At 36.2% G+C, this 26,312-nt stretch overlaps 1 protein-coding gene across 1 annotated transcript in view; it reads right to left on the bottom strand.

Annotated features, from left to right (window-relative positions):
* SESTD1 (SEC14 and spectrin domain containing 1) overlaps positions 1-26,312 on the bottom strand; it is a 59,187-nt gene that overhangs the window by 11,888 nt on the left and 20,987 nt on the right. Inside the window, exons 7-14 of the mRNA XM_009646026.2 lie at positions 16,465-16,578; positions 14,066-14,163; positions 13,633-13,688; positions 10,930-11,141; positions 7,099-7,221; positions 3,605-3,799; positions 2,871-2,985; positions 513-672 (exon numbers count right to left, since the gene is read on the bottom strand). Coding sequence (XP_009644321.1) covers positions 513-672; positions 2,871-2,985; positions 3,605-3,799; positions 7,099-7,221; positions 10,930-11,141; positions 13,633-13,688; positions 14,066-14,163; positions 16,465-16,578 — 1,073 coding nt within the window. The remainder of the gene's footprint in view (positions 1-512; positions 673-2,870; positions 2,986-3,604; positions 3,800-7,098; positions 7,222-10,929; positions 11,142-13,632; positions 13,689-14,065; positions 14,164-16,464; positions 16,579-26,312) is intronic.

The following is a 26,312-nucleotide window of genomic DNA, read 5'->3' as shown; positions in this document are numbered from 1 at the left end:
CCCCATTTTGAAAACTGAACTCTCTGCCTGCATTTTACACCCTGTCCCCCTGACACCAGCTCATCTTTCTTCCTATCTTCAGGAGTGAAAATACCATGCTCAGAGGGATAGAGGTTATGAAAAAGAAGAGAATAAACAAGTCTGTACATAATTATACATAATTTTAGAACCATCATCACTACTATAGTCTTAGCATACTTTTCATCTCAAACTGCTAACATATAAAAGCCGCCTTTTGCATCCATTCCATAACACCACATAAAAGGAATGTATAATTCTTGAGCATTACAAGTACAGGAAAGCACCTAGTACCAAAATATGAAACGTGCTTGGATTTAGGAATATGCTACAACAGATTAGGCAGCGAAGCTTCTGTCCCATTTAAATATACCACAAATATAAATCACAGTTGTACTACATCCCTTAACTGAAGATAAAGCAAAATGGTCCCTTATAAAAAATCATATATATCAGCACACGAAAATCTTAATGACTGCAACTGTTGTTATTACCTTTGCTTTCTAAGCTGCATATCTTCCATCACTCCTTGGATATGGTCCACATTTTCTTTGTTTTCAATGGTCACATCTTTTCCATAGGCCCAGGACGCCTGATTAGATATCTGATCAAGAAGACTTTGACCTTTCTCACGCAAGCCTTGCAAGCCTAAGTCTAAAGAAAAAAATAAAAAAGAACAAAAGTCAACGGTCACTCTTACAAATTTGGGGTTCTTTTTTCTCCAAAGGAGAAATATTGAACACAACAGAATCTGAGATGGAAGGCTGGAAAGTGAAAAGGACATTACTATCTGTCTTTCACTACCCTTTCCAACTTTTAAGTTTGAGTGAGCATTCGTCTATAGTAACAAAGAGCTAAGGCTTTGCTATTTTATGACCTATCAGATAACAAGAAAAGGGATAAAAACTCACACTGAATATTAACTTTTCCGCATATAAATAGCTAAATAATGTCTTTCATCCACACAGTTGCACAATACCCAAAATATCACTGCTAAGCAGTTGTAGCCTAAATGTTCTTCGATGGCTGGTGAAAGTTACTACTTTATAATACATCTGATGTGGCCGATAAATTTTTCTACACTGAAATATATCAATCCTTAGAATCTGCTATTAAGTCTATTATTTGGCAGCTCCACTATCTGTTTTCCTAAAGGACTATCTAGCTTGTGCATCAAACTGTTATATTCCAATCATAACTACTTCTACCATTGACGATTTTGCCTCAAAAGTCTTTCTCCCACAACTTAATGGACAAGACAAGCACTGTAGGCCCCTTCCAACTGAAATATTCTATTCTATATGCTTGACGGGAACAACCTTAGATGTGCCGTTTATTAACACATACATTCAAAGCTAGCGCAAAACACTTAGTACAAGCATTCTAAAACTGAGTGGATAACAATCTTGGTCATCAAGAGGTCAGTTCAGAAGACAAAAAGATCATCTAAGCACTATATTCTCAAGATACTAAGGATGATCAGTGGAGAAAAAAGTTTGTCTACAGACAAATTGCATGATAATGGTATGTACTAAATATATATTACATTTAAAACATTTAAAGGGAAACAATTCCAGATAATTTTCCTGGATAGAACTACTATGCAGTAGATAGCATAAGCAAGTCAAAGATAGTGTATTGGGTTTGCATGGGCAAGGTTTTGGTAGTGTGGGGGCTACAGGGGTGGCTTCTGTGAGAAGCTGCCAGAAGCTTCTCCTATGTCCAGCAGACCCGCCGCTGGCCAAGGCCAAGCCCGTCAGCAACGGTGGTAGCGCCTCTGGGATAACATATTTAAGAAAAAGAAAAAAACCTGGGACATTTGCAGCCAAAGAGAGGGGTGAGAATACGTGAGAGGAACAACTCTGCAGACACCAAGGTCAGTGAAGGAAGGGGAGGAGGTGCTCCAGTCTCCAGAGCAGACATTCGCCTGCAGCCCATGGTGAAGACCATGGTGAGGCAGGCTGTCCCTCTGCAGCCAATGGAGGTTAATGGTACACCAGATCTCCACCTGCAGCCTGAGGAGGACCCCACATCAGAGCAGGTGGATGCCCAAAGGAGCCTGTGACCCTGCAGGAATTCCGCACTGGAGCTCCTGGCAGGACCTGTGGACCCATGGGAAGAGGAGCACACATTGGAGCAGGTTTGGCTGGCAGCACTTGTAGCCCTGCGTGGGAAGCACATGCTGGAGCAGTCTGTTCCTGAAGGACTGCACCCTGTGGAAGAGACCCACACTGAAGCAGTTTGTGAAGAACTGCAGCCTGTGGGAAGGCCTCAGCTGGAGAAGTTCATGAAAGACTGTATCCCATGGGGAAGGACCCCACCCTGAAGCAGTGGAAGAGTGTGAGAAGTCCTCCCCCTGAGGAGGAAGGAGCAGCAGAGACAATGTGATCAACTGACCACAACCCCCATTCCCCATGCCCCTGCATTGCTCATGGGGAGGAGGTAGAGAAAAACAGGAGTAAAGCGAAGCCCAGGAAGAAGGGAGGGGTGGGGGGAAGGTGTTTTAAGATTCAAGTTTTTTTTCTCATTAACCTACTCTGATTTGACTGGCAATAAATTAAATCAATTTCCCCCAAGTCAAGACTATTTTGCTGGTGATGGTAACTGCTGAGTGATCTCTCCCTGTCCTTACCTTGACCCACAAGCTTTTCTTTATATTTTCTCTCCCCTGTTCAGCTGAGGAGGGGAGTGATAGAGCAGCTTAGGTAGAGCATTACTTAGCTACAAATTGGAAGAGGTAGATGTTTTTTCTGCTGTCTTTCTTTAAAGGGGGTGGTAGGATTACTGGTTTTTTTTCCTGTAACGCATTCATCAGAATATGTGCATCTGAAATGCAGAAATATGTTGCTTACCAACACTTTTCAATTTCTCTTCCAGTAGTTTTAAAGTTTGTTGAATTGATGCTCCATCTGCTGGTGCTACATCTACACACAACATTCCTAGTAAGCCATCCAGTTGCTGAGACAACTAAAATGAAAAACAACATAAATATTGGTATTTAAAAAAAAGTTTTGAGCTTCAGATGGTTGGGTCTGCAATCTTCTCCTAAATGTTTGGAAGTCTGTCATTTTAGAAGCTTCTCTTTGCATCTATAGGAAATGAAAGTCAAGATGAAAGATAAACCACCCATCTGCCTATAAAATTCCAAGAGCATACATCCCTAGATGGAGAGGGGGGAAACCAAGATTTTTTTTTTTTTTGACAAGTACAGGAAACGAATAAATGGCAATTTAAAAAAGTAACTACGAGAAGTACACCAAGTTGCAGTTCAATTAATACATATGCCTCTAATAAAAAAAAAAAAAGCCATGAGGGGAGAAAAAGCAACTTTTTAACTAGTAACCATTTTATTTCAAATTCTATTGAAATGCAAGACACATTACAAAGCACTTCCCTCCCAGAAAAGGGAAAAATCCATCTTTCAAGTGTTTTCATTACTGTAAATGAAGACTTACTGCATTTTCCAAGTCACATTATAGTTCTCCCCATGTCCCTAAATTTTTTCCAATTAATTCAACATTTATAATGCTAAGGCAATAATATATTGACAGGTGAGCCTGTGAAAAGTTAAAAAAACCAAACTTACATCCTGGGCAACACTGTGGAATTCAAGTGCTGCTTGTAATAGGTTCTGCCTGAATTCCAGCTGACTGGCCTGCCGGTAACACACATCACTCAGCTGTTGCTGCAATGCTTTCAATTCCACAAGGTCCTCCTCATCCCCTGCATTTAGAAGGGCTGCTATCTGCTGATTAAGCTCAACATAAACAGCAAACCACTCCTACAAACACAAGAAAATTAAGTTTTAAAATAATACCAAACATAATTCTATTTCTTGTAAAATGGCACACATCTAGCTGCAGACTAATCGATAATCATTAAAAGAGGAACTTATTACAGCTTACACTATAATTACAAAATCTCACACAGGAGAAAAAAAAACATTCCTAATTTCAAGTCAACTCAGAAAGTACTTAGTACATTTTAATATATGTACTGTAGTATAAAAAAAAGCAGTACAGAAAGATGGGAAGATTACAAGGCACAGCTATTAACTCCCAGCACAAACTCCCACTCAAACTATTTTACTGAACCAACAGAGGAATTCCACCATTTTTAAGCAAATTTCTAGCTTACATATCTACAGTGCACTACTGAAACAAAAGACCTTTTTGCCAAATGGTACGCTATTACAAAAGAGATGTTCATAAGACTATCTAGGTCTTACTTCCAGTGACCTGACTGAAACCAGCAATTTTCTTAAAACAATTAGAAGAAATACTACTGTTGACAAAGTGGAAGCAATCTCTACCTTCTGAACAGAACAGAGTATCGATGTACACAAACTTCGAAATTATTCTTGTTTCTTATTTGAGAAAAGCTTTATACTGCTCAATTAAAAATGTACAGATCTGTTTTTCAAATGCTTTGATTACAGAATACATACATAGTAGTTAGTTATGTTGTCATGGTGGTGTCTTTGCAAAAGAAAATAGTTCAAATATTTAACAATTTGGGAGATTCAAAAAGAAATTGATATATCAAGATGTCATTCACATCTTGCATGACTTAAATGCCTGTAAAGCAAAACATGTTTGCTCAAAGGCTTTTATTTTGCCCTACAGTAAAATAACCTTCAAATGCCCTATATAATTCTAATGCTATGGAATAGCACCATCTATTGGCCTAAAATATCTGAATTAATTAGTATTCGTGTCAAACGAAACCCTGCCAGGATCTTTGCAATTTTTTAAAATTGTGCCTTCAGCTTTTGCATCATTTATTTACAAAGCATGCAAAATATAAATATCCATATTCTGAACATTTTTTTCCTTTTTACCCAAAGCTACCTCTCCTATCTGCTCTCAGGAAGAAACAAGAGTATGAAAAGATACAGGAAGGAAAAAGGGGCAACTAAGATGGCGTAATATGGAAACATCTTCCATCAACACACAGGTACTATAGATACATAGGTTCAATAACTCAGTTTACACATTATAACTCTTGTTATGACCTTTAGACATTGAACATACAAACCAGCTTATTGAGTGTGAAAAGTCAACAATAATATGAGAAGTCAAACAAACAAAAAAAAAATCTAGATTAATGCTAAAAATAAAAACTAAAAATTCTTAAATAAAACAGTCGCAGTAATTGATTTGGTCAAGCTATCTGTGAAATCAAGCAACTGGCAAAACAGATATAAAAAGTGTGTTTCTGATCCTTTCCCTATGGAAAAATTAGGCACAGCTGTATGTGACAGCTCAGAACAATGGAGAAAAGGCCATCATTTGCTCAAAAATAACAGCTCTAGTATATTGCTCATGAGTAAAAGTCAGAAAATGAAAGCCAAACAACCAACCCCCACACACAACAAAGAACCCCCCCAATATACCAAACAAGAAACAAACTAAAACAAAAAAACACCCTAAGAAAAATATTTTTTCACTTCAGACTAAATTGGAGTAAAAAAGCCTACCTTTAAAACAAATAGAATATTTTTGAAAGTATCTTCAAAATAGAAATAATATAATCAACAATAAATAGGAGAAGATGAAAAGAAAGCAAGCATACAAGCTGTCAATTCAATTATTAGGAGGGGAAAAAAACAGGAAAAAAACGAAAGAGGAAGAGTACACTCAGCGATTATGAGATGTTTAAGAATCAAAGAAAAAGGCAAAGCACATTTTTCCAGTGCTGTTTTCAAAAAAGGGTTTTAATTTATAATCAGGCATCTAAATTTAAGATAAGCTGGTGGTTTCCCAATTTCTTCTTTTAGTATAAAATTAAAAATATTTTTTCTGACTGTTGTTTCTACAAACTCCTGCCAGCACCTGAGAACCAAGCAGCGTTCCATCTTGTCAGTGCTTTAGTGATGAGCAAACTGTAGGCCAGCTTGCAAACTTCAGTGGGATTTCAATGATTTCAAGGACTGTCTTTAGCCCCAGCTAAAGCACAGTTCTCTGTTGTAGATATCCAAGTGAGAACAAAGTATATTCAATCTTGTTTTCTCTTTTCAGTTTGAAATGCTAATATGACTGCAAGGTATTAAAAATTATTTTTGCCAATGAAGTAGGCAGGGCATTTTTTTTTCTTTTTCTTTCCAATTAGGATTTTAACTGCAAGATGTTTTATACTTCAGAAGGTACTGGTTTTCAGAGAACATTGCTTGAAGAGCTTAAAACAATGAGAAGACGGAGGAGAGTGGATTCACTTGACCAAACAGAAACCTACAACACACACTTCTGCATCTGAGCAAGGAAACTCTACTCAGTAGAGATGTAGTCAATAGAACCAGTGCAGTCTGGGGCATAGTGTTTCTCAGACTAAAGGTTCAGGTTGGGTTTTTTTAAATATATAAAATATATATTATAACCCAGTGACTATTTTCTTTGCCATGACTGTAAAGGAAACTTAGGAAAAATGGACAAAATTGTCAATGTCTACATCAAAGAAAGTCAGAAAAGGGAAAAAGCACTGTGAGAAACACTCCCTTTGGGAACACTGAGTATTCATATGCCAATTATGCTAATCCTCTGATGGAAAGACAAAATTCTACTGAACCTTAGGAAGCCTTCAAAATTAGAAGCAAAGGCATCAAGTCAGTACAGTTACAAAACAGTCTCTTCAGGATTTCATTATGAACATAAACTGTATCTGAAGTCTTGATGAATGAAAGTGTTAAGCCAGTTTCAGCTACTAGTAAATGTAGTTTAGTAAGGACAAAAATATTAACTTATCCACCTGAGAAGTACAGGACTTCTCAGCCATTTTGGCAGGGAGGACAAAGGAAATTTAATCCTCCTACTCAACATGAAAATTTAAGAACTGCTGTAACATAATAAAACCAAGAAAAGCCATAGATAGAAATCAGTATTTTTCTATACTGGAAAACAAAATAAGTAACATGCACATACAATGACTGTATTAAGTTCTTAAACTGCTCAGGTACTTTCCTCTGTAATCCATAAGAGTCATGCACTATGCAAAATTCCTAGATATTTTAACAAAACCACATTGCTTATAACTGGATGTACTTAGAATTAATTTGCTACTTGAAAACGGTAAGTAAAGTCTCACACTGTGCTGACTCTCAATCTCCTCATGTTTCTGTTGCAAAGCTTGTGAAGCTCTAATCGAATCACCTATTCCCCACTGGGTTCTTAGCTGTTCTGATCCAGGTCCTTCAAGCCAATTGACTACCTGTCAGTAAGATAAAGATGACAAAAATAAAGTAGCAAATCAATGACACAAAAAGTGGTATAAGAAAAATTATGTAACATAAGCACAAACATTTCAAAGTATACATTTATGGAAAAAAAAAAATCTTTTTAGGGTCTGTAAAGCCTTGTTGAAACCATTCACTTTTAAAGCTTTAAGTAGAAACTATTTTTCATTAACCTTAGCCTGTCAGCTCCATGAAAGTAGGTAGCAGCTAGTAACAGATTTGTCACATACCTGCTTATCATTTCATATCTCTGTCAATAAAAAAAGCTTAAAACACAACTTTCTTGATAATGGACCTCTCACATTCAAACAAGAATTTTTGTTGCCTAAGTGAATCACAATGCACAGCTGTATTCAACCTCACACCTGAGAGTTCTCCTTATCTTGTTGAATACATTAACACTCAAGTACAGGATATGTACTTATCCCAAAATTAAATTTACACATCAGTACTATTTTATGTATTTATGTCTTTTCAACTTGCTCTATTCAAATAACAGAAGTGTCTTACAGAGTCTCAATGGCCACATCTCATGGATCTGCCTTTGCAGAAATCTTTGCAGGGTCACAGCAATACAGTTTTGGACTACAGTATTGGATTTTTTATTATTATTATTATTTTGAAACTATTTCATTTGATGTTATATAATTCAAAGCAGAAGCACAGTATCTCAAATTTTGGTTTCCTTATACACATCTGAATTATCAGACTGAATCTATTTTTATGATCAATTTTTAAATGCCGAGAAAATAGAGCCAGCCCTGATGAAACCTAGTGCAAAAGTCACTTACTGCTGGAGTCCTGAAGTAAGGAAATGCAGGAATACCCCCACGTTCCGAACCTTAATAAGAAAGCATAGGAAGCCAGCTTCCTCTCTTTAACATGACTTTTGTTTAAACAAAGGTGACAGAACAGCCTCACACAGTTTTTCAGGAAATATAACACAATACACAATGTAACACCATTAACTGTGAAGACAAATGAAAAGAGGGTTATTTGGACCATTTTCCTAATGCTGCTAGGCTACATTGCAACAGCAATAAAGAATGACCATCACCATTACAGACGGCCACTCAATTCACCCCACCTTTTAGTTATGATCTCTTTGTCTTCCTACCCCCTCTTTTCACATCCCTGCGTAAGAAATGCTGTTTCAGAGCATATAAACTTTGCTCCATAAGCATCCTGTTTCTTCCTTACTTTCATAATTTCTAGGGCAAATTAAGACTCTACAGTTCTAGGTTCTTTTTGTTTAAAGAGAAACTTCCTGTTGTGCTCAGCACCTCTGGTTAAATATGGAACAGACCTAGAAGTGAAGGCACACAGATGTCCGCCTGTAGCCTCAGCATGGCCTGGAAAACTCACATATGGAAATGACCGTTCTTGTGGAAGTCTGAAATAGTGCACAAGACTACTGCTTAGCAGTGCCCTCTCTGACCAGGACCACCTCCCCACTATAAGTTTCCAGCAACTACTGCACTGCCTCTGAGACTGCTCAGCTCGGCACGGAGCCATTCTTGTGTGACGGATACTTGACCTGAGGATAGAAGAGTCACTAGGGTACCTGGAGAAAGAAATTATGTTATTTTCATCAAATATATATTTAACTGGTTAATGAATAGACTACTGCAAGGCCTGGCATTAATTTTTGTGACTTAAGATCGGAAAAATAGTAATTAACACCTCTGCTTAAGGAGGGACAAAGCTAGAATTTATCATAACATACAGAGTCACTCATTAGCAGTCTGTTTAGTATAACTGCTCATCAGAAAACATCTGGAAATCATTGCCACCTCTACACTGCAGAATGAAAGATGAATCAGAGAGAAGCAAAACTATGGAATAGAAAGAAGAGTGTGGTGAAAAAAAGAGGGCAGGATATCAAAGGCACAACAGAAGAGGGGTGGTTATCAATAAGAGGGCTTTGAGACAGGAATAGGAACCAAGAAGTTCACAGTAAGCAGAAGGAGCGAATCGTGAAAATTAAATACGAACACAAAAGCAAGCCAGGAGTGGTTAGAAATATGAGAAGCTATACAAAGAATGAAATAGGAATGTAATTGTAATGAAAGCTGACAGGAAATCAAAACACTAAAAAAAAAAAAACAAAAAAAACAAACAACAATCAGCAACACAAGGGGGAAACTTTCTATGTACGCACCCATTCCAACTGAAAATACTGCAAGCATGTTTTACTGCAAATTCTATTTGTCAAAATAAATTCCATGACACTTTGCCTGTATCTGTTTCCTCAGTCCATCACTACCTTCTTACTTTGCTCTGTTAGCCTAGTTTTCTCCCATAAACCAAAAGGAAACTAAATCAATTTCTAGGTTTAGTAGGTTTTTCCCATACACTTGTACGGTATTTAGAGAGCTTTTAAATGCACTTTATAAAATTGATTAGCTCAGCAAACCACATTTTTCTTGTGTACTGAGACTCAGTTCGCTTATTATGCAGCATTCAGTGTAGACAGAGCAAACGAAAAACTATTTCTAATACAAATATTGCAAAATGCAGCTGATGCCCCAGAAAACAGGTCTATTTAAATGTATTAACAATGTCGGTTTGCCAAAGTACGTTATAAATTTAATTTCAATCCACAAATCTTGTGTTAAAGTTTAGGGGTTGAACAAGAAAAAAAAAATCTCACCTGATGATACCTGCAGCCACAGTAGTATGTTCTATATAGTACTATTTTCATCTCTTACACATTTTTATTATTTCCAGCTCAAAATATCAAAATATGACATTTGCTTTTTTATAGTTTTATAACAACATGAATGACTACATAAGGGAAAATTATTTCCTCAGTAGATTTCTATTTTCACTGCTAGAAATAACAACACTGATTAGCTTTTATCTTTACCCATACCTGGAACGCTGTGAAGTGCAAATACTTGATTTTCACTCCTCATGCATTAGAAATGTCAATGTTGAAAGGTTAAAAGCAATATCCATTCCATTTTATGCATATTCAAACTAGGCAGAAGCTTAAAAATGTACAAGTCTGATTTCAAGTAACAAACACAAGAGGAATAAATTAATTCCATTTCCTTGATTTTCTCTGCTGAGAAAATGTTGAAAGTGCTAATTACATGCCTGTTTCCAAAGGACCAAACCAATTCATTATGACCTTTAACACACGATTGATTAGGAAGATTTGTATTCATTCTGGTCAGGGTGGCCTTGAAATACAGAGTTTAATCACTTTAGTAAAACACCAAGCATTAGACAAACAAAGGAATAAATAATGGCTTATCTTCAGTAACAGGAACTTAAAACAACGTGGGCAGGGGAAGGTTTCCGACTCTCAAGCAAAACTGTAGTTAAATGTGTCTCATCTGTGAGCGTTCCTCTCTTTGCTAAGAGGTCAGGCATTTGACACTTCGACAACGCAGAGGTACACTGCCACAGTATGCTACAAAGGGACAACGTGAAGGTTCTTCAGCATGATCGTAAGTAAGCATGTTTCTATCACCTCCACATATCAGAACAGCCTTTGGAAAGTCACTGTCATAGCCACTACATAAAATCGTCAAAAGTGAACTAGTACGTTGCAGTTTGGGAGTGAAAGGAAGCATGAAGCTCTCGTCCCTGATTTTAAGTTTTGCAGGAAACACAGTCTGGGACTTGAGCTTAAACCTCCACCTCACAGTATTCAAGAACAACTCCAAGCTTACCTGCATTACCTTCTGCTGAATCTCCTCTAGTTGTGTGCGCTTGCTACGTTGTCTGCAAACCTCCTGGTAGCGGGTATATTGCTCTCTCAGCGAGTCTAGTAGCTTCATGACCTGTGGCTGAGCAAGTAGCTCATCATCCATTGGAGACCAGGATACTCCTCCATCTGAACCATTGAATCGACGCTGTTGTAACTCAGACAGTAACTCATGACCTTTAAGAATACATACAATGATGTGATTGACTTAGATTCAAAAACAAGCACAAAAATTATCAGTAAGCATGCCAGCTTTTAGACCATCCGGCGGTACATTTTTGCAGCTAATGATCTTTCCTGCATTGGGCACATTTAATGATATCATGTCATGCAGAGTACTGGCCACAGTTTGTGGGGTTGTATCAGGGTAGAAATCATGTGGTATATTTTAAATATACAAAAGAGATACAGTGACTTTAACAATCATATTGACTAGTATTGGCTAATGTAAAGACACAATTGCAAAGTACAATCTTGAGTCTGAAACAACTATAAGTATTCTGCTTTACTTCAAAATACTGTGTAGCATCTCAACTACTTCTCTCAAACAGTTCATATTCTTAGATTAATGAATGAACTAGAAGCACTGACTAACTGAGCATGGAATTTCTCTGTTATCTTCCAGGATTTTTATAGCATGTACAAAACCTTCATAGAAAGTGGAGATGAATACTAAGTATTTTGCTCAATAATTTTTTCTCACCTTTTTACCTTGTGCTCTTAAGCAGCATATCAGGGTACAGACTCTCTAGAGTGTAACAATTTTCATATAAGCAAAAATAGTATGCTTTGACTATTTAATCCCCTGCTTAAACTGTCCAAAGAATGTTATTTTTAAACCGTGGTAAAGTTTTCAGGATGTAAACACCATACTACCAGTAAACCCAGATCATCAATTTGTTCCCCAAAAGCTCAATGAACAAGTTAAAATAAAAGTGTTTTGTCACTAAAGAAATGTTGGTGTAAAAGTGAAAATCTGCCAATTCCACATCATCAGTTCTGGAGATCTTAAAATGGTAACATGCCAGTTCACTAAAAGAAAAAAAAATACCACTAGAATAAAAATTGTAATTCTTCAAGGAAAATACGGAAAAATAGACTCTAAATTCAACTGGTATTATCTAGACAATCAAAATGCCAAGGGCTTTGGAGATTGCAGCAACTAACTTTTCATTTCACGATAATATATGCTGAGTAATTTATATGTCTTAAGAATACAAATGCATTTTGCCATACTATGGAAATAAACATATTGGATTTCATCTTTTATAATGCTACACAGATAGGCGCAGATAGCTGCAGGGCAAACAGACTTAAAGGCATTTACAAGTTGTAGTTCTACTGGGCTGATTTTGAATTTTTATTGTATTGTTTCAGCAGTAAAGAATGAACATTTTCAAGGTAATTTTTTTTTTTTTAGAATCTGATAAAAATACAGTTTTAAGAACTATACTTTATACGTGGATTTGGAGCTTGTGAAAGCAACAGTACTTGTAACTATGGAAGACAGAAGCCTTTTAACTAAAACCTCGGTTTGTTTATATTTACCCTTAAGAGATAGAAAAGTTTATTTGGGGACATTGTAATTTTTTTATTCTCAAACTTTCAATACAGTGAATCTAAAAAAGAGAAAGGTTGCCTCTTAGGAACTCTGATGATTTAATGAAAGTTATGAAACTTCGTAGCTCAAAAAAATTCATTATGCCGTAATTAAGAAAATAGAGAATGCATATAAACTAATGGTCTTGAGAACCATCTACTTACACAAAACTGAAGTGTTGTTTTGTCCAAAGCAATCTTACCATGTCTACAGACACTTCATATTTTAAAAACTTTAGAGACTACAGCAAGGAACTATCGTTTCACCTTTTAACTCAAACAATATTATCCCACATCTAAATAAGCTAAAATTTACAGAGGGCCTGTAAAGCCGCAGTTTTCTGTAACAAATGTTACATGTGATCCACACATTAGTTTGCAGGAGGCTGCAAGACAAGGATTCTGAGCACTCAGATTCTGATCACCATCTTAACACTATGCATTACTTCCTATTCTACAAAGGCATAAATCTAAGAAAATTTCTAGACCAAATCAATAGTGCTATTATACTTTATTACCAGTAGGAAACTCACCCACCCCCCCAACCCCCACCCCCTGCAAAAAAACCCAAAACCATTTCAAAGAACCCCAAATTTCTTCGTGCTCAAGGGAGAGTCTAAGCAGCAAGGAGCCAGAAGACAGTATGCTTCACTTTTACAATGATCAGCTCAGCACTAGGCTCATGGAAATTATTAGAACTGCATAGGAAAATGCCATCTGTATTGTAACCATTTGGTGGCTACTGAAAAATTAGTCCTTTAAGGCCAACCTATTGACATCATCTAGAAACAATATGTTCTCAAAATTAAATGTATGCATTACGGTAATATTGCAAAGATGTTATCAGGATTATTAAAAGCTTTTTTTAGAAAGACACATTTGGAGTTCTTCCATTTATTTGTTATCACTTTTTTTTTTTTAAAAACCCAAAGATTACATTAATTGATAAGCTTGCTACATTGTGATGATGACTAAGATAATTATTGTGCCCTCTGTGCTTTCACTTGGGGCTTAAAAATGAATAATGTTACTTTATTGACCAACATTATCATTTTTTGACTTACTATACCTGTCTGCAATACCATCTCAGGATCAACCGATGGAAGGAAGTTCAAATCTATCGATCTTGAATAAAATAACAAACACATTATTAATAATAAGCTTCATAATAATTACTTCGAGTAACAAACACATTATTAATAATTTCTATTACAGTAGCACTAAAAACTTCAGCTAAGGCCAGAGCTACCTGATGCTGTTAAGAGATTGTATACCTTTCCTCACTCAGTAAAGCCCTCACTTTTTCCAACTCATTCCATCCAAACAGAAGTGCAGAGCATCCATCTACACACAGTGATGAATTTTGTAGTGTACATTATAAACTTTCAGAATTTCTTTACACATTTCAAAATATTTAAGGCTTATCTATTTTCAGTATTATTTGGATTTCCCATGAGATTTTATAATCCACAAGCACTGATTTCAAAAAGCAAACCACATACCTCTCTTTTTCTTGTTGAGTTCCTTTATCACTTCCATTGTTAATTAGAGCAAGCTCATCCAGTAAGGATGTTGATTCCTTCGTGAACTTTTCAAATACCTAAATAAGAGACAGGTTTTAATTTAAGAAATGAAAATTATTTAAGTGGCAGTACTGAAGGCATCAATGCAAATTTATCCACTAATTCTGTTAGTATACTTCAATCTTTACACAGTGTAATTATTTCCCAACATTCAGATGGTAGGGTAGAAAGAATAGAAAAGATGAAGTTTTGTTCAGTGAACACTTAAGAGCACTAAGGTTCCTTAGGGAAATAGTAAATGTTACACTGAATATAAACAAAGCTGGACTGAATTCTGAAATACTGAAAAACTTTGAGATTTCTGCAAAATCTGTAAGTTCTTATGGACATAGTTATTCTACATCTTCATTTAAGCCTTTAAATAAATCTTAAGAATAATGCTAGAGAATCAAGGCATGTTACACAAGCATCTGACAGCTCACTTGAACGGATTAAAATAATCAACTTTGTGAAGACTCCAGCTTCTAATCACTACTAATATGGGCTACACTGTAATGAATAACTACGATAAAAGAAAGATATATTATACAGAAAGGAATACCGTCATCAGTTTCTTTGAGTATTCTGATCTCAGATAACAAGGCCTATATAGCCAGACACTGGGTACAGTTCAGATGAGTCCTCTGTCCCTGACTTCTAGGGGTTGGTTTTGAGGGGTTTTGTTTGGTTGGTTTTGGTTGTGGGTTTTTTGGGGTTTTTTTGTGGGGTTTTTTTGGGTGTGTGTTTTGTTGTTTTTTTTTTTTGTTTTGCTTTTTTAACATGACTGAGCATGATCAGGTGCCATCAACAACATGCGCAATAACTTTCAGGTCTTTTTGGTGTTAATAAAGTATTAATCAGTAGCCTGTAGATGAATCTTCCTTAACCTGTCTAGGACTACTTAAATTTCAGGGAAAACCTAAAAGGACATGAGGTGGACAGCTCTCAAAAGCCAACCTATAAGAAAGCGGTTTATAACATAGAAGCAAAATTCAGTTGTTACAAAAGGAAAAAAGAAATCCATAGAATTCAAATGTATAAACAGCTGGTAAACTATTTTTCAGCTAGTACCTTAAACAACCTTTCTGCCCTTTTGTCTAGTTTCAGAATTCAGGAGTTGAAAAACAAGTGAAACAAGGGAAGAGAGGAGAGAAAGGAGAAAGAAGTTTTCAGTTGTAGTCTGAACCACATATAAAGCAAAAGTCCCAGCTAGAGTGGAAGTACTGTCCCTATGAATTTTATGAATGCAGGAGTAAGTGAGTAGAAGCCAAATTTGTACGTCAGACAAAAATGAAGGACAATGAAAATATTAGATTTCCTTTCCTTCCCGTGTCCAGGTGCTCTCAGCTTCAGGCAGAGACAAAACAAGCTTCCTTACCCTAACACACACACACACACATTAAGGCCACATAGTCCAGCAGAAAAAGATGCACAGCAGATGATGCTCTCTCTGCCCTTGGGTCTGAACACACAATTTACTGTGATTCAGCAAAAAAGAAACACTGTACACATGGCGTAAGCCCTGAAATTTCTTGAGGGGGAAGTACTGCTGTGAGAGTGGCTGCAGGGTATACGTTTGAAGGCTTTGGGCAGTTGCAGTTGGGACACACTGTAGATTGTTCCTTGTCCAGGATCCTACCTGGAGATCATGGAAGATGTACACTTTAAGAATAGATTGCATGGGAAAAGAATACACTGTGTCACTGAAGATTAAGTATTGCTTTGAAAATTCAATTTATTCAAAATAACTATCAATGAAGAACATATTAAAAACATTCTGGAGTGCTATGTGCACCAACAGTTGCTTAAATAATTTGTGTCTATTAAAGATTTACGCGTGTATTGCTCCTAGACATTTAATGCATCTCAGTGTCTAATGGGGAAACTGTACTGACAGAGGTTTTAGTGTAGGACAGCTTAAAACCTGGCTCTCAATCCACAGGAATCAAAGCCTAAGAAAACGTTGAAGGATTTGCATTTGCAGAGTTCAAGTATTTCCTCCTTGTTTTGGATTTCTCCTAATCAGCAGCCAAACAATCTACCTTTGTAGTGACTATACCATACACCCAGGCTGTTCTAGAGTCAGGGTCCACAAGTCAGCTTCATTAAGGAACTTGTTGGTTCAACAAAGTGATTACATTAGCTTTATCATCCCTTGAGCAAATCCAGTGTTAGTTATCATTATAAGACTATTCATGCATTTGAACTGCACTACTACACATATGACAATTTCCACACACTTAGCAGTTCCTACACAAATAAAAATTCATGGCTCAAGAATGAGACATTTTAAAAAATAAAAAAACCCTCAAAACAAAAAAAAGCACCAGAAAACTAACCAGCCTCTTATTCAGCCAATCCATGTGATCATAGGTGAGAGTTCCTCCAAAGTCTTCTGTTAGTTGGCATGGTTCTATGTATCGAGTCAGCTTGTTAGCAGATACTAAAATAACCTGTAACAACAAAAGAAATTTAGGTACACTTCTAAATAATGCTTATATTTTTCCTTAAGTACCTGAGAAGTTATGTTAAGCGTGTCCAGAGGTACCAAGCAGATCTTTCAGTGATTCAGAGAAAGTGGCTCTTTTACTGCTAAATGTTTAAATTAAGTATGGCTGGTTGCAATTAACACAGGCCTAAAACAGACAGGTAATTTTGATATGCAGTGTATATCATGCATAAACCTGTAAGCATATCATCCGTACCACCTTGTCTATTTAAAATAGGGACAAGAAATACGTTTCTTGGATACCTGTTTTCTTGGTGGTAACTGATGCTTCTTCATTAAGTCATACACCACACGATCTATTTTTAGTGAATACAGTAGCAAGGTATCATACTGCAAAGCACTTAGTATTTTTATCACTCTCTTGCAATACTTCCAGCCCCAGAAGTGAGTTTGTGCCATAAAAGTTAAGTGCCTGCATTTACTGTGCAAATTAAAATTCAAATCTTAGTATGCTTTAAAGCCCAAGTCATTCCCCCAGGAGACAAATCTAGTTCATCAACTACTTCAACAAATAAATGAAAACACAGGTCGACTGCTAGTCAGAAGACTAAATTCTTCCCTTCGTTTCTGCATTATAGAGGCTCCTGGCTGAGCCTTATTCATACAAGCCTAAAGCAAAAGTTGGCAGCACAGGTTGTTTTGATGCATGATATGCTAAGCCTGGAATAACTCCCATGGAAAAAAAAAACCACTCTCTATGGAAGCAGACATATTAGCAATATATAGCCAGAAAGAAAAATAACTGGACAGAGTTTTGACAACCCATCAGATTATGCACATATTCTTGCAGGGGACAAGAATATGTGGAAAGAGCCAACTGGAAAGAACCTTCTAGTCCAGCTCAGTGTTCCTGCAGACACTGGAAGACAGAAAACCCATCCTGAACGTGTTTTCTCCTTAAAAATACCCTAAAGGTTTTGTCTTCCACTGCTTCAGGATAGTTCAGACCTGTTTAGGACACTAAACCAATGTGATATACCAAATCATTGATGAAAATACTATGTTTCTGAGACTCGTTTTGAGATCAAAGCTGTTTAAGTCAACAATCATACATCATCTTTAAAACTGGAAGTAAAGGTTGCACAGTCTCCATCCTTAGAAGTTTTTCACAGTCCAAATGGAAAAAGCCTTGAGTAACTTGGTCTAATCTCCTAGATGATCCTGCTTTGAGCAGGAAGTTGGACTAGAGGACCCTCCTGAAGTCCCTTCCAATTGGAATAATGTGATTTTTCAGTTCTTACAACTAAAGAATCCAGAGTAGTTCCAAACAAACTGTCTAATATTTAACATACAGGAACATCTTCCAGCAACATTCAGCAAATATAGGCTATTCTCCTGTGTTCTTAATGGTATGTAGCTGCCATAAATGGAATAAGCTTGTAGTTTCTTTAAGTAATGCCAGTAACCAGCCCAAAGCCCAGATGACTCTAGGTCCAAGAAAAAGGAAGCTTTTGTTCTCCCTTCTTTAGGCACACATTTACATTTTAGGTCATTTTTACATTCTCGTTTCATCTCTGCGAGTTCATAAAAAAGGATAAAATTAATTTACTCAATCAGAACATTTTTGTATGGAAACTAAAGTAAATAGGCCGCTGATTCACATCACTGAAGTACCAGTTCTAACAAAAACAAATAGCTTGAACAATAGGATGGACTGTATTGAGACCACTTATTTCTGATTTTTTTTTTTTTTTTTTTTTTTTTTTTAAAAACAGAGAGCCTTCCAGAAGGGGAACAGTCAAGGGATATGCTTTACAAACTTGTACCAGGAAACATTTAATTTTTTTTTTCTACTGCAAAGCAAAACCTGCCTGTAAAAAAAATATTAGCAATATGAGAAAATAATCCTTTGGGAAAAAAAAACAAAACAAAACAAAACACAACCACTCCACAAGTAAGATTTGGTCAAAGAATGTAAATTTCATCTACACCTCATTAGAAAAATTTTGAAAAAGAAAGACTTCCACCTCAATAGTAAGCCTTGTTGTAACTTAAAATGGTGCTCCAAAAACCATTCATTCTCTAGGCTTTTTTTTTTTTTTAAAAAACTGTTTCTTTCTTAAACTCTTTAGACTGGGATAACTGCAGAAAAAAGTAAACAAACATTTGAATTTTTGACAAGGTGGTGGCAGAAAGAAGGTTCCTAAACAGAATTTAGCTCTTGTTCTAGACCTAGACTAGTAGCAGTGCTAATGTAACACTCTCCATATGCTTTAAATTAGTAACTTTGATACTTCTAGGTGTCAAAAGTGCAATTTGCCTCTCTGTAGCTTCCGAAATACTGTTTTAGTCAGCTACTACAGATTAATAGTCCGTAAGAACATAGACCAAGAGGTGAAGAAAAAAAAAAAAGGTGAAAAACAGGTATGATGCTGCACAGGGAGAAAATAAGACACTTCTCTCAAAGATATGAATTCTACTTGAAGTTTGGCACCTATTTAGCATGCAAACTTTTGCTGTCACAGATTCCTAAAACTTTTCAAAATCCATAGTTATTACCTCTGACTTTTTGTGAAAATAAATGTCAAATTACCACATCCTGAAAAAAAAAAAAAACCAAACCAAAAACGTTCCTTTATGAATTAGCATTCCACCTTTGCACTTGAATTTCACACTTCAACATACAGTTTGTTGGGTTTCACAAATCTTTTAGTCGCATGGGCTCTTCAATATGCTCAATAGCGTAATACCTTGTTAACAACATACTTAGAATTATTTGTCATGCTTCCCTCTAGAATAATCATTACCAAACTGCACTAGACCACTAGCCACAGAGAACATCTTTAGTTTCTCCTTCCTCTGTGAAAAGAATGATGATGGCCTTCTCTTGCCTGACCAGCTCAATACTTCTAGATGAGACACAGGTACAAGTTAAGACCATTTACAGTTATAAAAATTGAAATATCCCACTGTTTGCTTGCAACTGGACTGATTTTTTTTTTTTTTTTCTTTTTCTTTTTTCAAAGTCAACTTACTGTGCTGACTGCAGGGAAACAAAAGTTTTCTTGATCCAAAGTAAAAGCCTTTGGACAGCAGACTACAGTTGGATGTTAAAGCAAACAGCTTAAATTCCTTAAGGGAGGAATGAATAGATCTGGACAGATGGTAAGGCAGAAAAAAGTATGAATTACTGAATCCTTAAATCTTTGCTTCCTTTCCCACTTGATCCACCCACTTCCGACAACAGTGACAGAGGTAGTAAATTTCAAATATGTCCTGTTTGCTACCAACCAGAGTCCCTATCATCATCATCTGTACTCAGTTCTTTTTAAAATCTAGAAGATTGTTAGCAGCTCTCATCATTCCTCTACTCTCATCAGCAAACTTGCCTTAGACAATACTGGCCTGCAAAAATATTGCGAAAGCCTTTGCAGAAATAACTCAGGACAGTGCTTTGGGAGAAGTAAAAGTGCTGTATTTTTTAATAAAATCAAACTAACCTTTTTAACAACTGCCAAACAAAACAAAACAAAAAAACATGCACTGCAAAGTCTTCTGCTTCAACTACAAAACTCCCTTATTTCTCAGGAGTGAGATCACAGTTATTTTTTTCTAGTAACTTGATTTTGACCCATGCAACAGTGCCACTGGCACTGATCTTCCATAATGAGAGATGCGAATACTGTTTGTACAAAGCTGACCTCTCTCTCTACATCATTTGCTGGGTTTTGCAATTATTTTCATTGATCATCTGTAATGAGATGGAGGCATATGTCAAGATCAGAGGGGAATTCTGGATATTCAATAGGACACACAAAAGTGCCCCCCAAATGTTAGAAACGTCCATCTGAACTTTGAGGGAAGAAAAAAAAAAAATCTTTAATACAAATGTCACGCAGTCAAACCCAGGAGCTACTAAAGGACAGGATGGTGTAAAATCTCATTAATAAGGCATTTTATTTCTTAAGTGTATAACTTCACAGCAACCACACTACTGAACCTAAAAAGGAGCAGCTACTTTCCAAAAGAAAACAACACACATGTCCCTTGAGAATACACAATTTAAACAAGTGAAATCTAAGTATATGATCTTCTAAGAGAAGTAAATATCTGTGTTAATCTTCATATCTTGATATCAATGAGTAATATATTCCAGTTCTGTGATAAATTAAGAAAGTGATCTAAACAAATTGGATGGTAATATTCTACATCTATTACCAGAGCAAAAACTTTATACTGAGCAATAGGTACAGAAGCACTGTAATGGGACTTAAAAATCCTATTTTTAATCCAGGAGTAAAAAGGTCTTAAAAACCAGATTTAATTTAAAAGAATAACTAGTGTCATCTCTTATAAAAATATTTATTATTAACTGACATTTACACAACACTGTAAACCTAAAAATATACTGAATTCCACAGAACAGAAAAAAGCCAAGCCCTACAAATCATCTATGAAAACGGAGAAAATAAATCATTACATACGCATCTCTATACTGCTTATAATTTGTTAGTCTGTTTTTGGCTTGGGATTTGTTTGGGTTTGTTTTTTTGTTTTTTTGGGGTTTTTTTTAATACTTCAAGCAACCTAATATCCAACAACCAAAAGTCTGACCAAGTTCACAATTCTTTGTAAAGAATTCTTAACAGGTGTGCCCAACTACTGAGAAGCTTATATGGGCTGAAAGTGCATTACCAATATGTGCCAGTGTTTCACATTTATTTTCACTAACATTAAAATATTTATTTTAACTAGCATTAAAATAGTTAATATGTTCCATTGAGTAAATGAAAACATTAAGAGTGTCATTCCTAAAATATTACCTTTTTTTTTTTTTAAAAGATCATTCGTAAAACATGCTACAAGCTGATCATACTTATCTGGTCACTGTAATTTTGGATAAATTTCATTCAAATGGGTGTAAGTAGAGGGGGTTTTGTTCATTTCTCAAAAATTCTGCCAGGAAACACTGGGAAGCCCAGATAGCTCTTCCCCACTCACAGCCTGGTTGACAGGCATTAAATGCTGAATTTTGATAAAGTCCTTTGGGCTCAATATTAAAGCTGCTTTCTCAGTGGATTGATTCTTGATGATCTGTTATGTCAGCAGCTTAAATATCCAAACAGCTTTGGAAAAATATGGGGAAAGATTCAAAGAACAAGGCAGAGATTCTGCGAGAATAACTTTGCACTTCAGCCTGTGCAGAAATCTAAGTTGAAGAACGCCTACGTTCATTTTCAAACTACACTGAATCACAGAAATTTGGCATACTAGAAACCCAAGAGCAGCTAGCAGAATCCAGATATACACTCGACTGTCAACTCCACTCCCAGTAACTACCAGTACCTTTTGCCTTTACTTTCAAGCACTCACTGTTTTGCTCACTTATTCACCCTCCCCCCCCTCCAGGGCTCATGATAATAATTAGCATGCTATCTTTTTTCCATCCCAGAGAAGAGACTAATAGGCACACACAACCTGGTATTTTCCAACACACCCTTCTTTAGGCCTGAATTTAGAACGTGATGCAAATGCAGGCTTATATACTCCAGCTCCACAGGGACAATTCCCTGATTTGTCCTGGGTTTTTAAAAGAAAGGACCTATCACCTCCATTGCTAAAACAGCAGCAACAAAGATCCATGCAGATGAAAAGAGAGATGCATTTAAATAATCATCATTCTGACAAAAAACTGGAACTCCTATATGCATTTTTGGAGTCCATGAAAGCTACAAGTTTTGGTGCCTCAGTATTAAAACAGTGGACTGGAAGATCCAATACAAAAATTAAAGAAGTCCTACAAAGTGTTACCCATTCTTCAGTCTGTGGAGCAACTGGCATTATTCTTAAAAGAAAAATTGGGGATGGTTGTGCCACAATTCATTTCCAAGTAGAATACTGAGACGAAAGATATAAAGATATCAAGATACATGTAGTAACAATAGTTAATTTCAAAATACAAGAACAGTATAAAAACCTCTTGTAGTAACACAGTATAAAGTTATGGACCACAGTGTATTTTTGATGGCACAAAAAAGCGCATATATAAAAGTGTTTGGGGTGGAGATTTTTGTATTTTGAAACACTAAGGATTACTATAGCCACGTAACAAGCGTTTAATCACTTTTAGAATAAAGATTGTTAGTCTAGAGAAGGTAAGTATCTACTTAGGTATGTAGCACTGACTTGGGTAGACAGAGAAGAGTTACTTTACTTGAATTGGGGACTGAAATGAAAAACCATGTCTAATCACATTGGATTTAGCCTTTCCAGTTGTTTTTTTTTAAACAATTCCTAAACTTTTCAACAAATGGCAACATCTTACTAGCTATTTTTCATCTAGATAATATGGAAAAAGAGAAGTCAGCTAGTTAATATTGCTTTCAGAGCAATTCTGATATGCAAGTATATGGGCCACAAACAGGCTGATATGCAAGACAGTTTCACAGAAAAATGCGATTTTTACGTTTCTGTACTCCTCTGTATATTGATGACTTGACGTTAGAGACTTAAGATTTTCCAGAGTACATTCTGCTGGTAAAAGATCGTAAGAAATTTCTGACACCATTACTAGAGACTTAGAGTTGTTAGCTGCTACAGCCAAGCATGAAGCATTTAGAACTACTCAGACTTTGGACTTCAGGACTGTCAGGGTCCTTTTCCTATATACTCTGAGGTCCGATTTTTCAACAAGTTCCCAGTAGTTTACCACCTTTTTTTCCCCCCTTCCTCTTTTTTGATTTTGTTTTTTTAAAATCACCTAGCCCTTGATTTCTTACCTTGCCATCCTAAGTGAACTTTTACATCTGCTTCAATGAACACATGAACTGGTTGCTAGTAAGTATTTTAGGAAGGAATAAAGGGACAGAGGAAAGCTCTGCTGGAGGATTAATGGGAATCTACCTGAGGCAGGTCCAAAACCAACACTAACCAGGAATAAGGATATGCACTTTTTTTACCCAGCTGAATCAGCCCACCTCTTTATACTTATCCACCCAGAAGCCTTTTCATTTCAGTTCCCACATTTATTTTCAGTGCTTTGCAACTCATCATGACCACATCTCACTCTGAAGCAAAGAATCTCTGCCTTTGAACAGAAAGGGAGGCATTGTGATTAATGGCTTCATATGGCAATATTAAGCAAGGTATTAAAAACAGATCAGGTAGCAGGAAATAGGAGATAGATGTGATACCCCATTAGAAATTAGAAATCACATTTACACAGCATTTACTTCAAATAAAATTGGATTACACTCAAGTGAATAAGATTTCACACTTTGATTTAAATCTTTAGATCATATTTATTTCACTGGGGCACAAGCGATCTTGGAATTTCCTAGTAGTTATGCAAATCTAACCTGTGATCCAAAACACAAGTTGGGTGTCATTTTGTATTAACTGCCAGTAATATACAATTATGCAGCTGTACATTTGTGCATGAGTTAGAGGCTTCCATAGCCTTATCAGTGCTCTGCACTTGTATCAGGAATAGAGCAAAGACATGCTACTATCTCCAACACAAATATTATTTGGAGCACAGAGAAGGTGGGTCATTTTTACAGAGCCAGTTTTCCTAATCACAACCAAGTAACAGGTAACCAAGAGTTAATGAATGGTGAAGAACACAGGCTTGCCTAATACCAAGGGTCATTCTTCATTATCTGGGAAAGCACAAGATTTTTCCTGCTCTTCTCTCAGCTTTCCCTGTCCTTAAATGAAAAATGCCATTTAAGAGTATGAGTTATTGCACAGAAAAAAAGGAATAAATACAAAAAACTCTTAAGTGCAAGAAACAAGGCAAAAGCCATGAGCTAGGGCAGTATCACACATTCTCTTTAGAAACATCTATAGCAACAATATATCAACAGCTGCTCATTACCCGACCTCAGTTAGATGACAACTGGCCCAAAGCTGATGGTAGCACCTTGTGCAAGCAGTCTCACCCTGTTTTCAGTGCTTCTATACTATGCAGAAGGGAAACTGAAGAGCAAAGACCTATCCACCAAAATGAGAATTCAGCAACTACCTGTTATTACCCTCTATTCACACAAACTTCCGATCATAAAATTACTAAACTTACTAAACTTCATTACAGAATTATCATTTAATGACTGCTAGCCAGTCCTTACAGACAAACAAAAAAATCCTTTTATTACTGTATCCATGTAAAATTATCCTTGCTTCATTAACATATTTCCTGTAGGCTTTCTGCTTGTTTGTCTAGAAATAGATTCTAGCTGGGTCATATTGAAGAAAAATCCAAGAAGAATCTATTCTAGAAGATTAATTTCAAAACTGAAAATACCATGGTATATACAGTAACAACCACTGTATAAAATTCTTTTATACCAGAAATTCAAAGGCTTCCTGAACTTGTCCAAGGACCATATTTACAGATGTGCAGATGGGAGAAGACAGCTGAAATCAGACAATGGGGACTGCTAAAGAGCAGGTTTCTCCTTTATTACTGCCACTCTCTGGACTTTGGTGTTTACCTTACATCCTGAAAGCATCTGTGTGAAACTGAACATTGCAAACTTAAGAGCCTGTGTTTAGAAAAGTGACTTGAATCACATTGCTGAGTACAGATGGTTGGTTCAGTCTCTTTTTTAATTCTCATCTTGCACGTCCTCTAAGCAATAGGCCAGTTTATAAAAGGTGGACACCACAACACACATGTCTTTCTTTTGATAATCACGTTTTTAATTAAAGAAGCTATGACCAAGCTGCTACATGCTGAACTTCAAGGTGGAAATATATTTTGACCACATCTCCTTTGCTAGTCCCCTCAAGGGATTCAGGTGAAGGGACGGACAGACAGACATCTGTGAAACCCAAGAGAGTTTAAATATAACACAAGTCACAGGATTATCATAGTTGGAACCACTTCCAGCAGCAAAATTTCAGACACTTCACTATCTTTATTAGTGAATATCTTGGTAGCTGCAGACTTTCAAGCACGCAAGTGGCTGTTCAGAGATTCTTTGCATTGCTCTGTTGAACCTGGGCTACTTTTCAAATATATCCTAAAAGAACTTCTCAAAAAGAAAGTACGATCTTCATCTGTAACACAAACAACCTGAAGGCAAACATGCAGGATTTCCTTACTTATAAGACTCTAAAACAGAGTACAAAAAAAAAAAAAAAAAGAAAAAAAGTAATGTAATAAAAGGAATCTTAAAGCCGATTTAAAAAAAAAAAAAAAAAAGGGTTTGGTCATCTGATTGAAAATAGGAATTTTACCCACACACTCCTTCAGAGCACTTTCACATGCAGGAATTGCTTCCAAAAAAGGGAAGCCACCTATTCTAGGTAAAGTCTGATACAAGACTTAACAGTACAAAATTCATATGAATTAACAGCATTATATCTGGATGAGAGAGTCTTTAGGCTTATATTATTTAGCAGTTACATAACCTTTTAGCTGCCACCTTCCAGTTCCCGTTTTCCTTGAACTAAGTTTTCTACAGGAGTATTAAAGAATGTTATAATCTTACCATCAGAAAGAATTACACAGCATTAGACAAGGCTGAAAAACACTTTTGTATTCAATCTCTTTCATGAAAAAGAGGCTCTCTAAGAGCTTTGTTGTACAAAACAAGTGGACATTATAGTATTTGGTGAGCACAGCAAGCCTGTTGTAGTTAAAACAAGATTAGCTTCAAAAATGATTGGAAAGATTGACGATACAGATAATTTTCTAAAAAAAAGAAAAAGGAAAAAATAAAATTGATGTTT

Source organism: Egretta garzetta, unplaced genomic scaffold (genome assembly GCF_000687185.1).
Source record: "Egretta garzetta isolate BGI_Z169 unplaced genomic scaffold, ASM68718v1 scaffold539, whole genome shotgun sequence".
Taxonomy (NCBI): Eukaryota; Metazoa; Chordata; class Aves; order Pelecaniformes; family Ardeidae; genus Egretta; species Egretta garzetta.
This window is presented reverse-complemented; position numbering and strand designations above follow the sequence as displayed.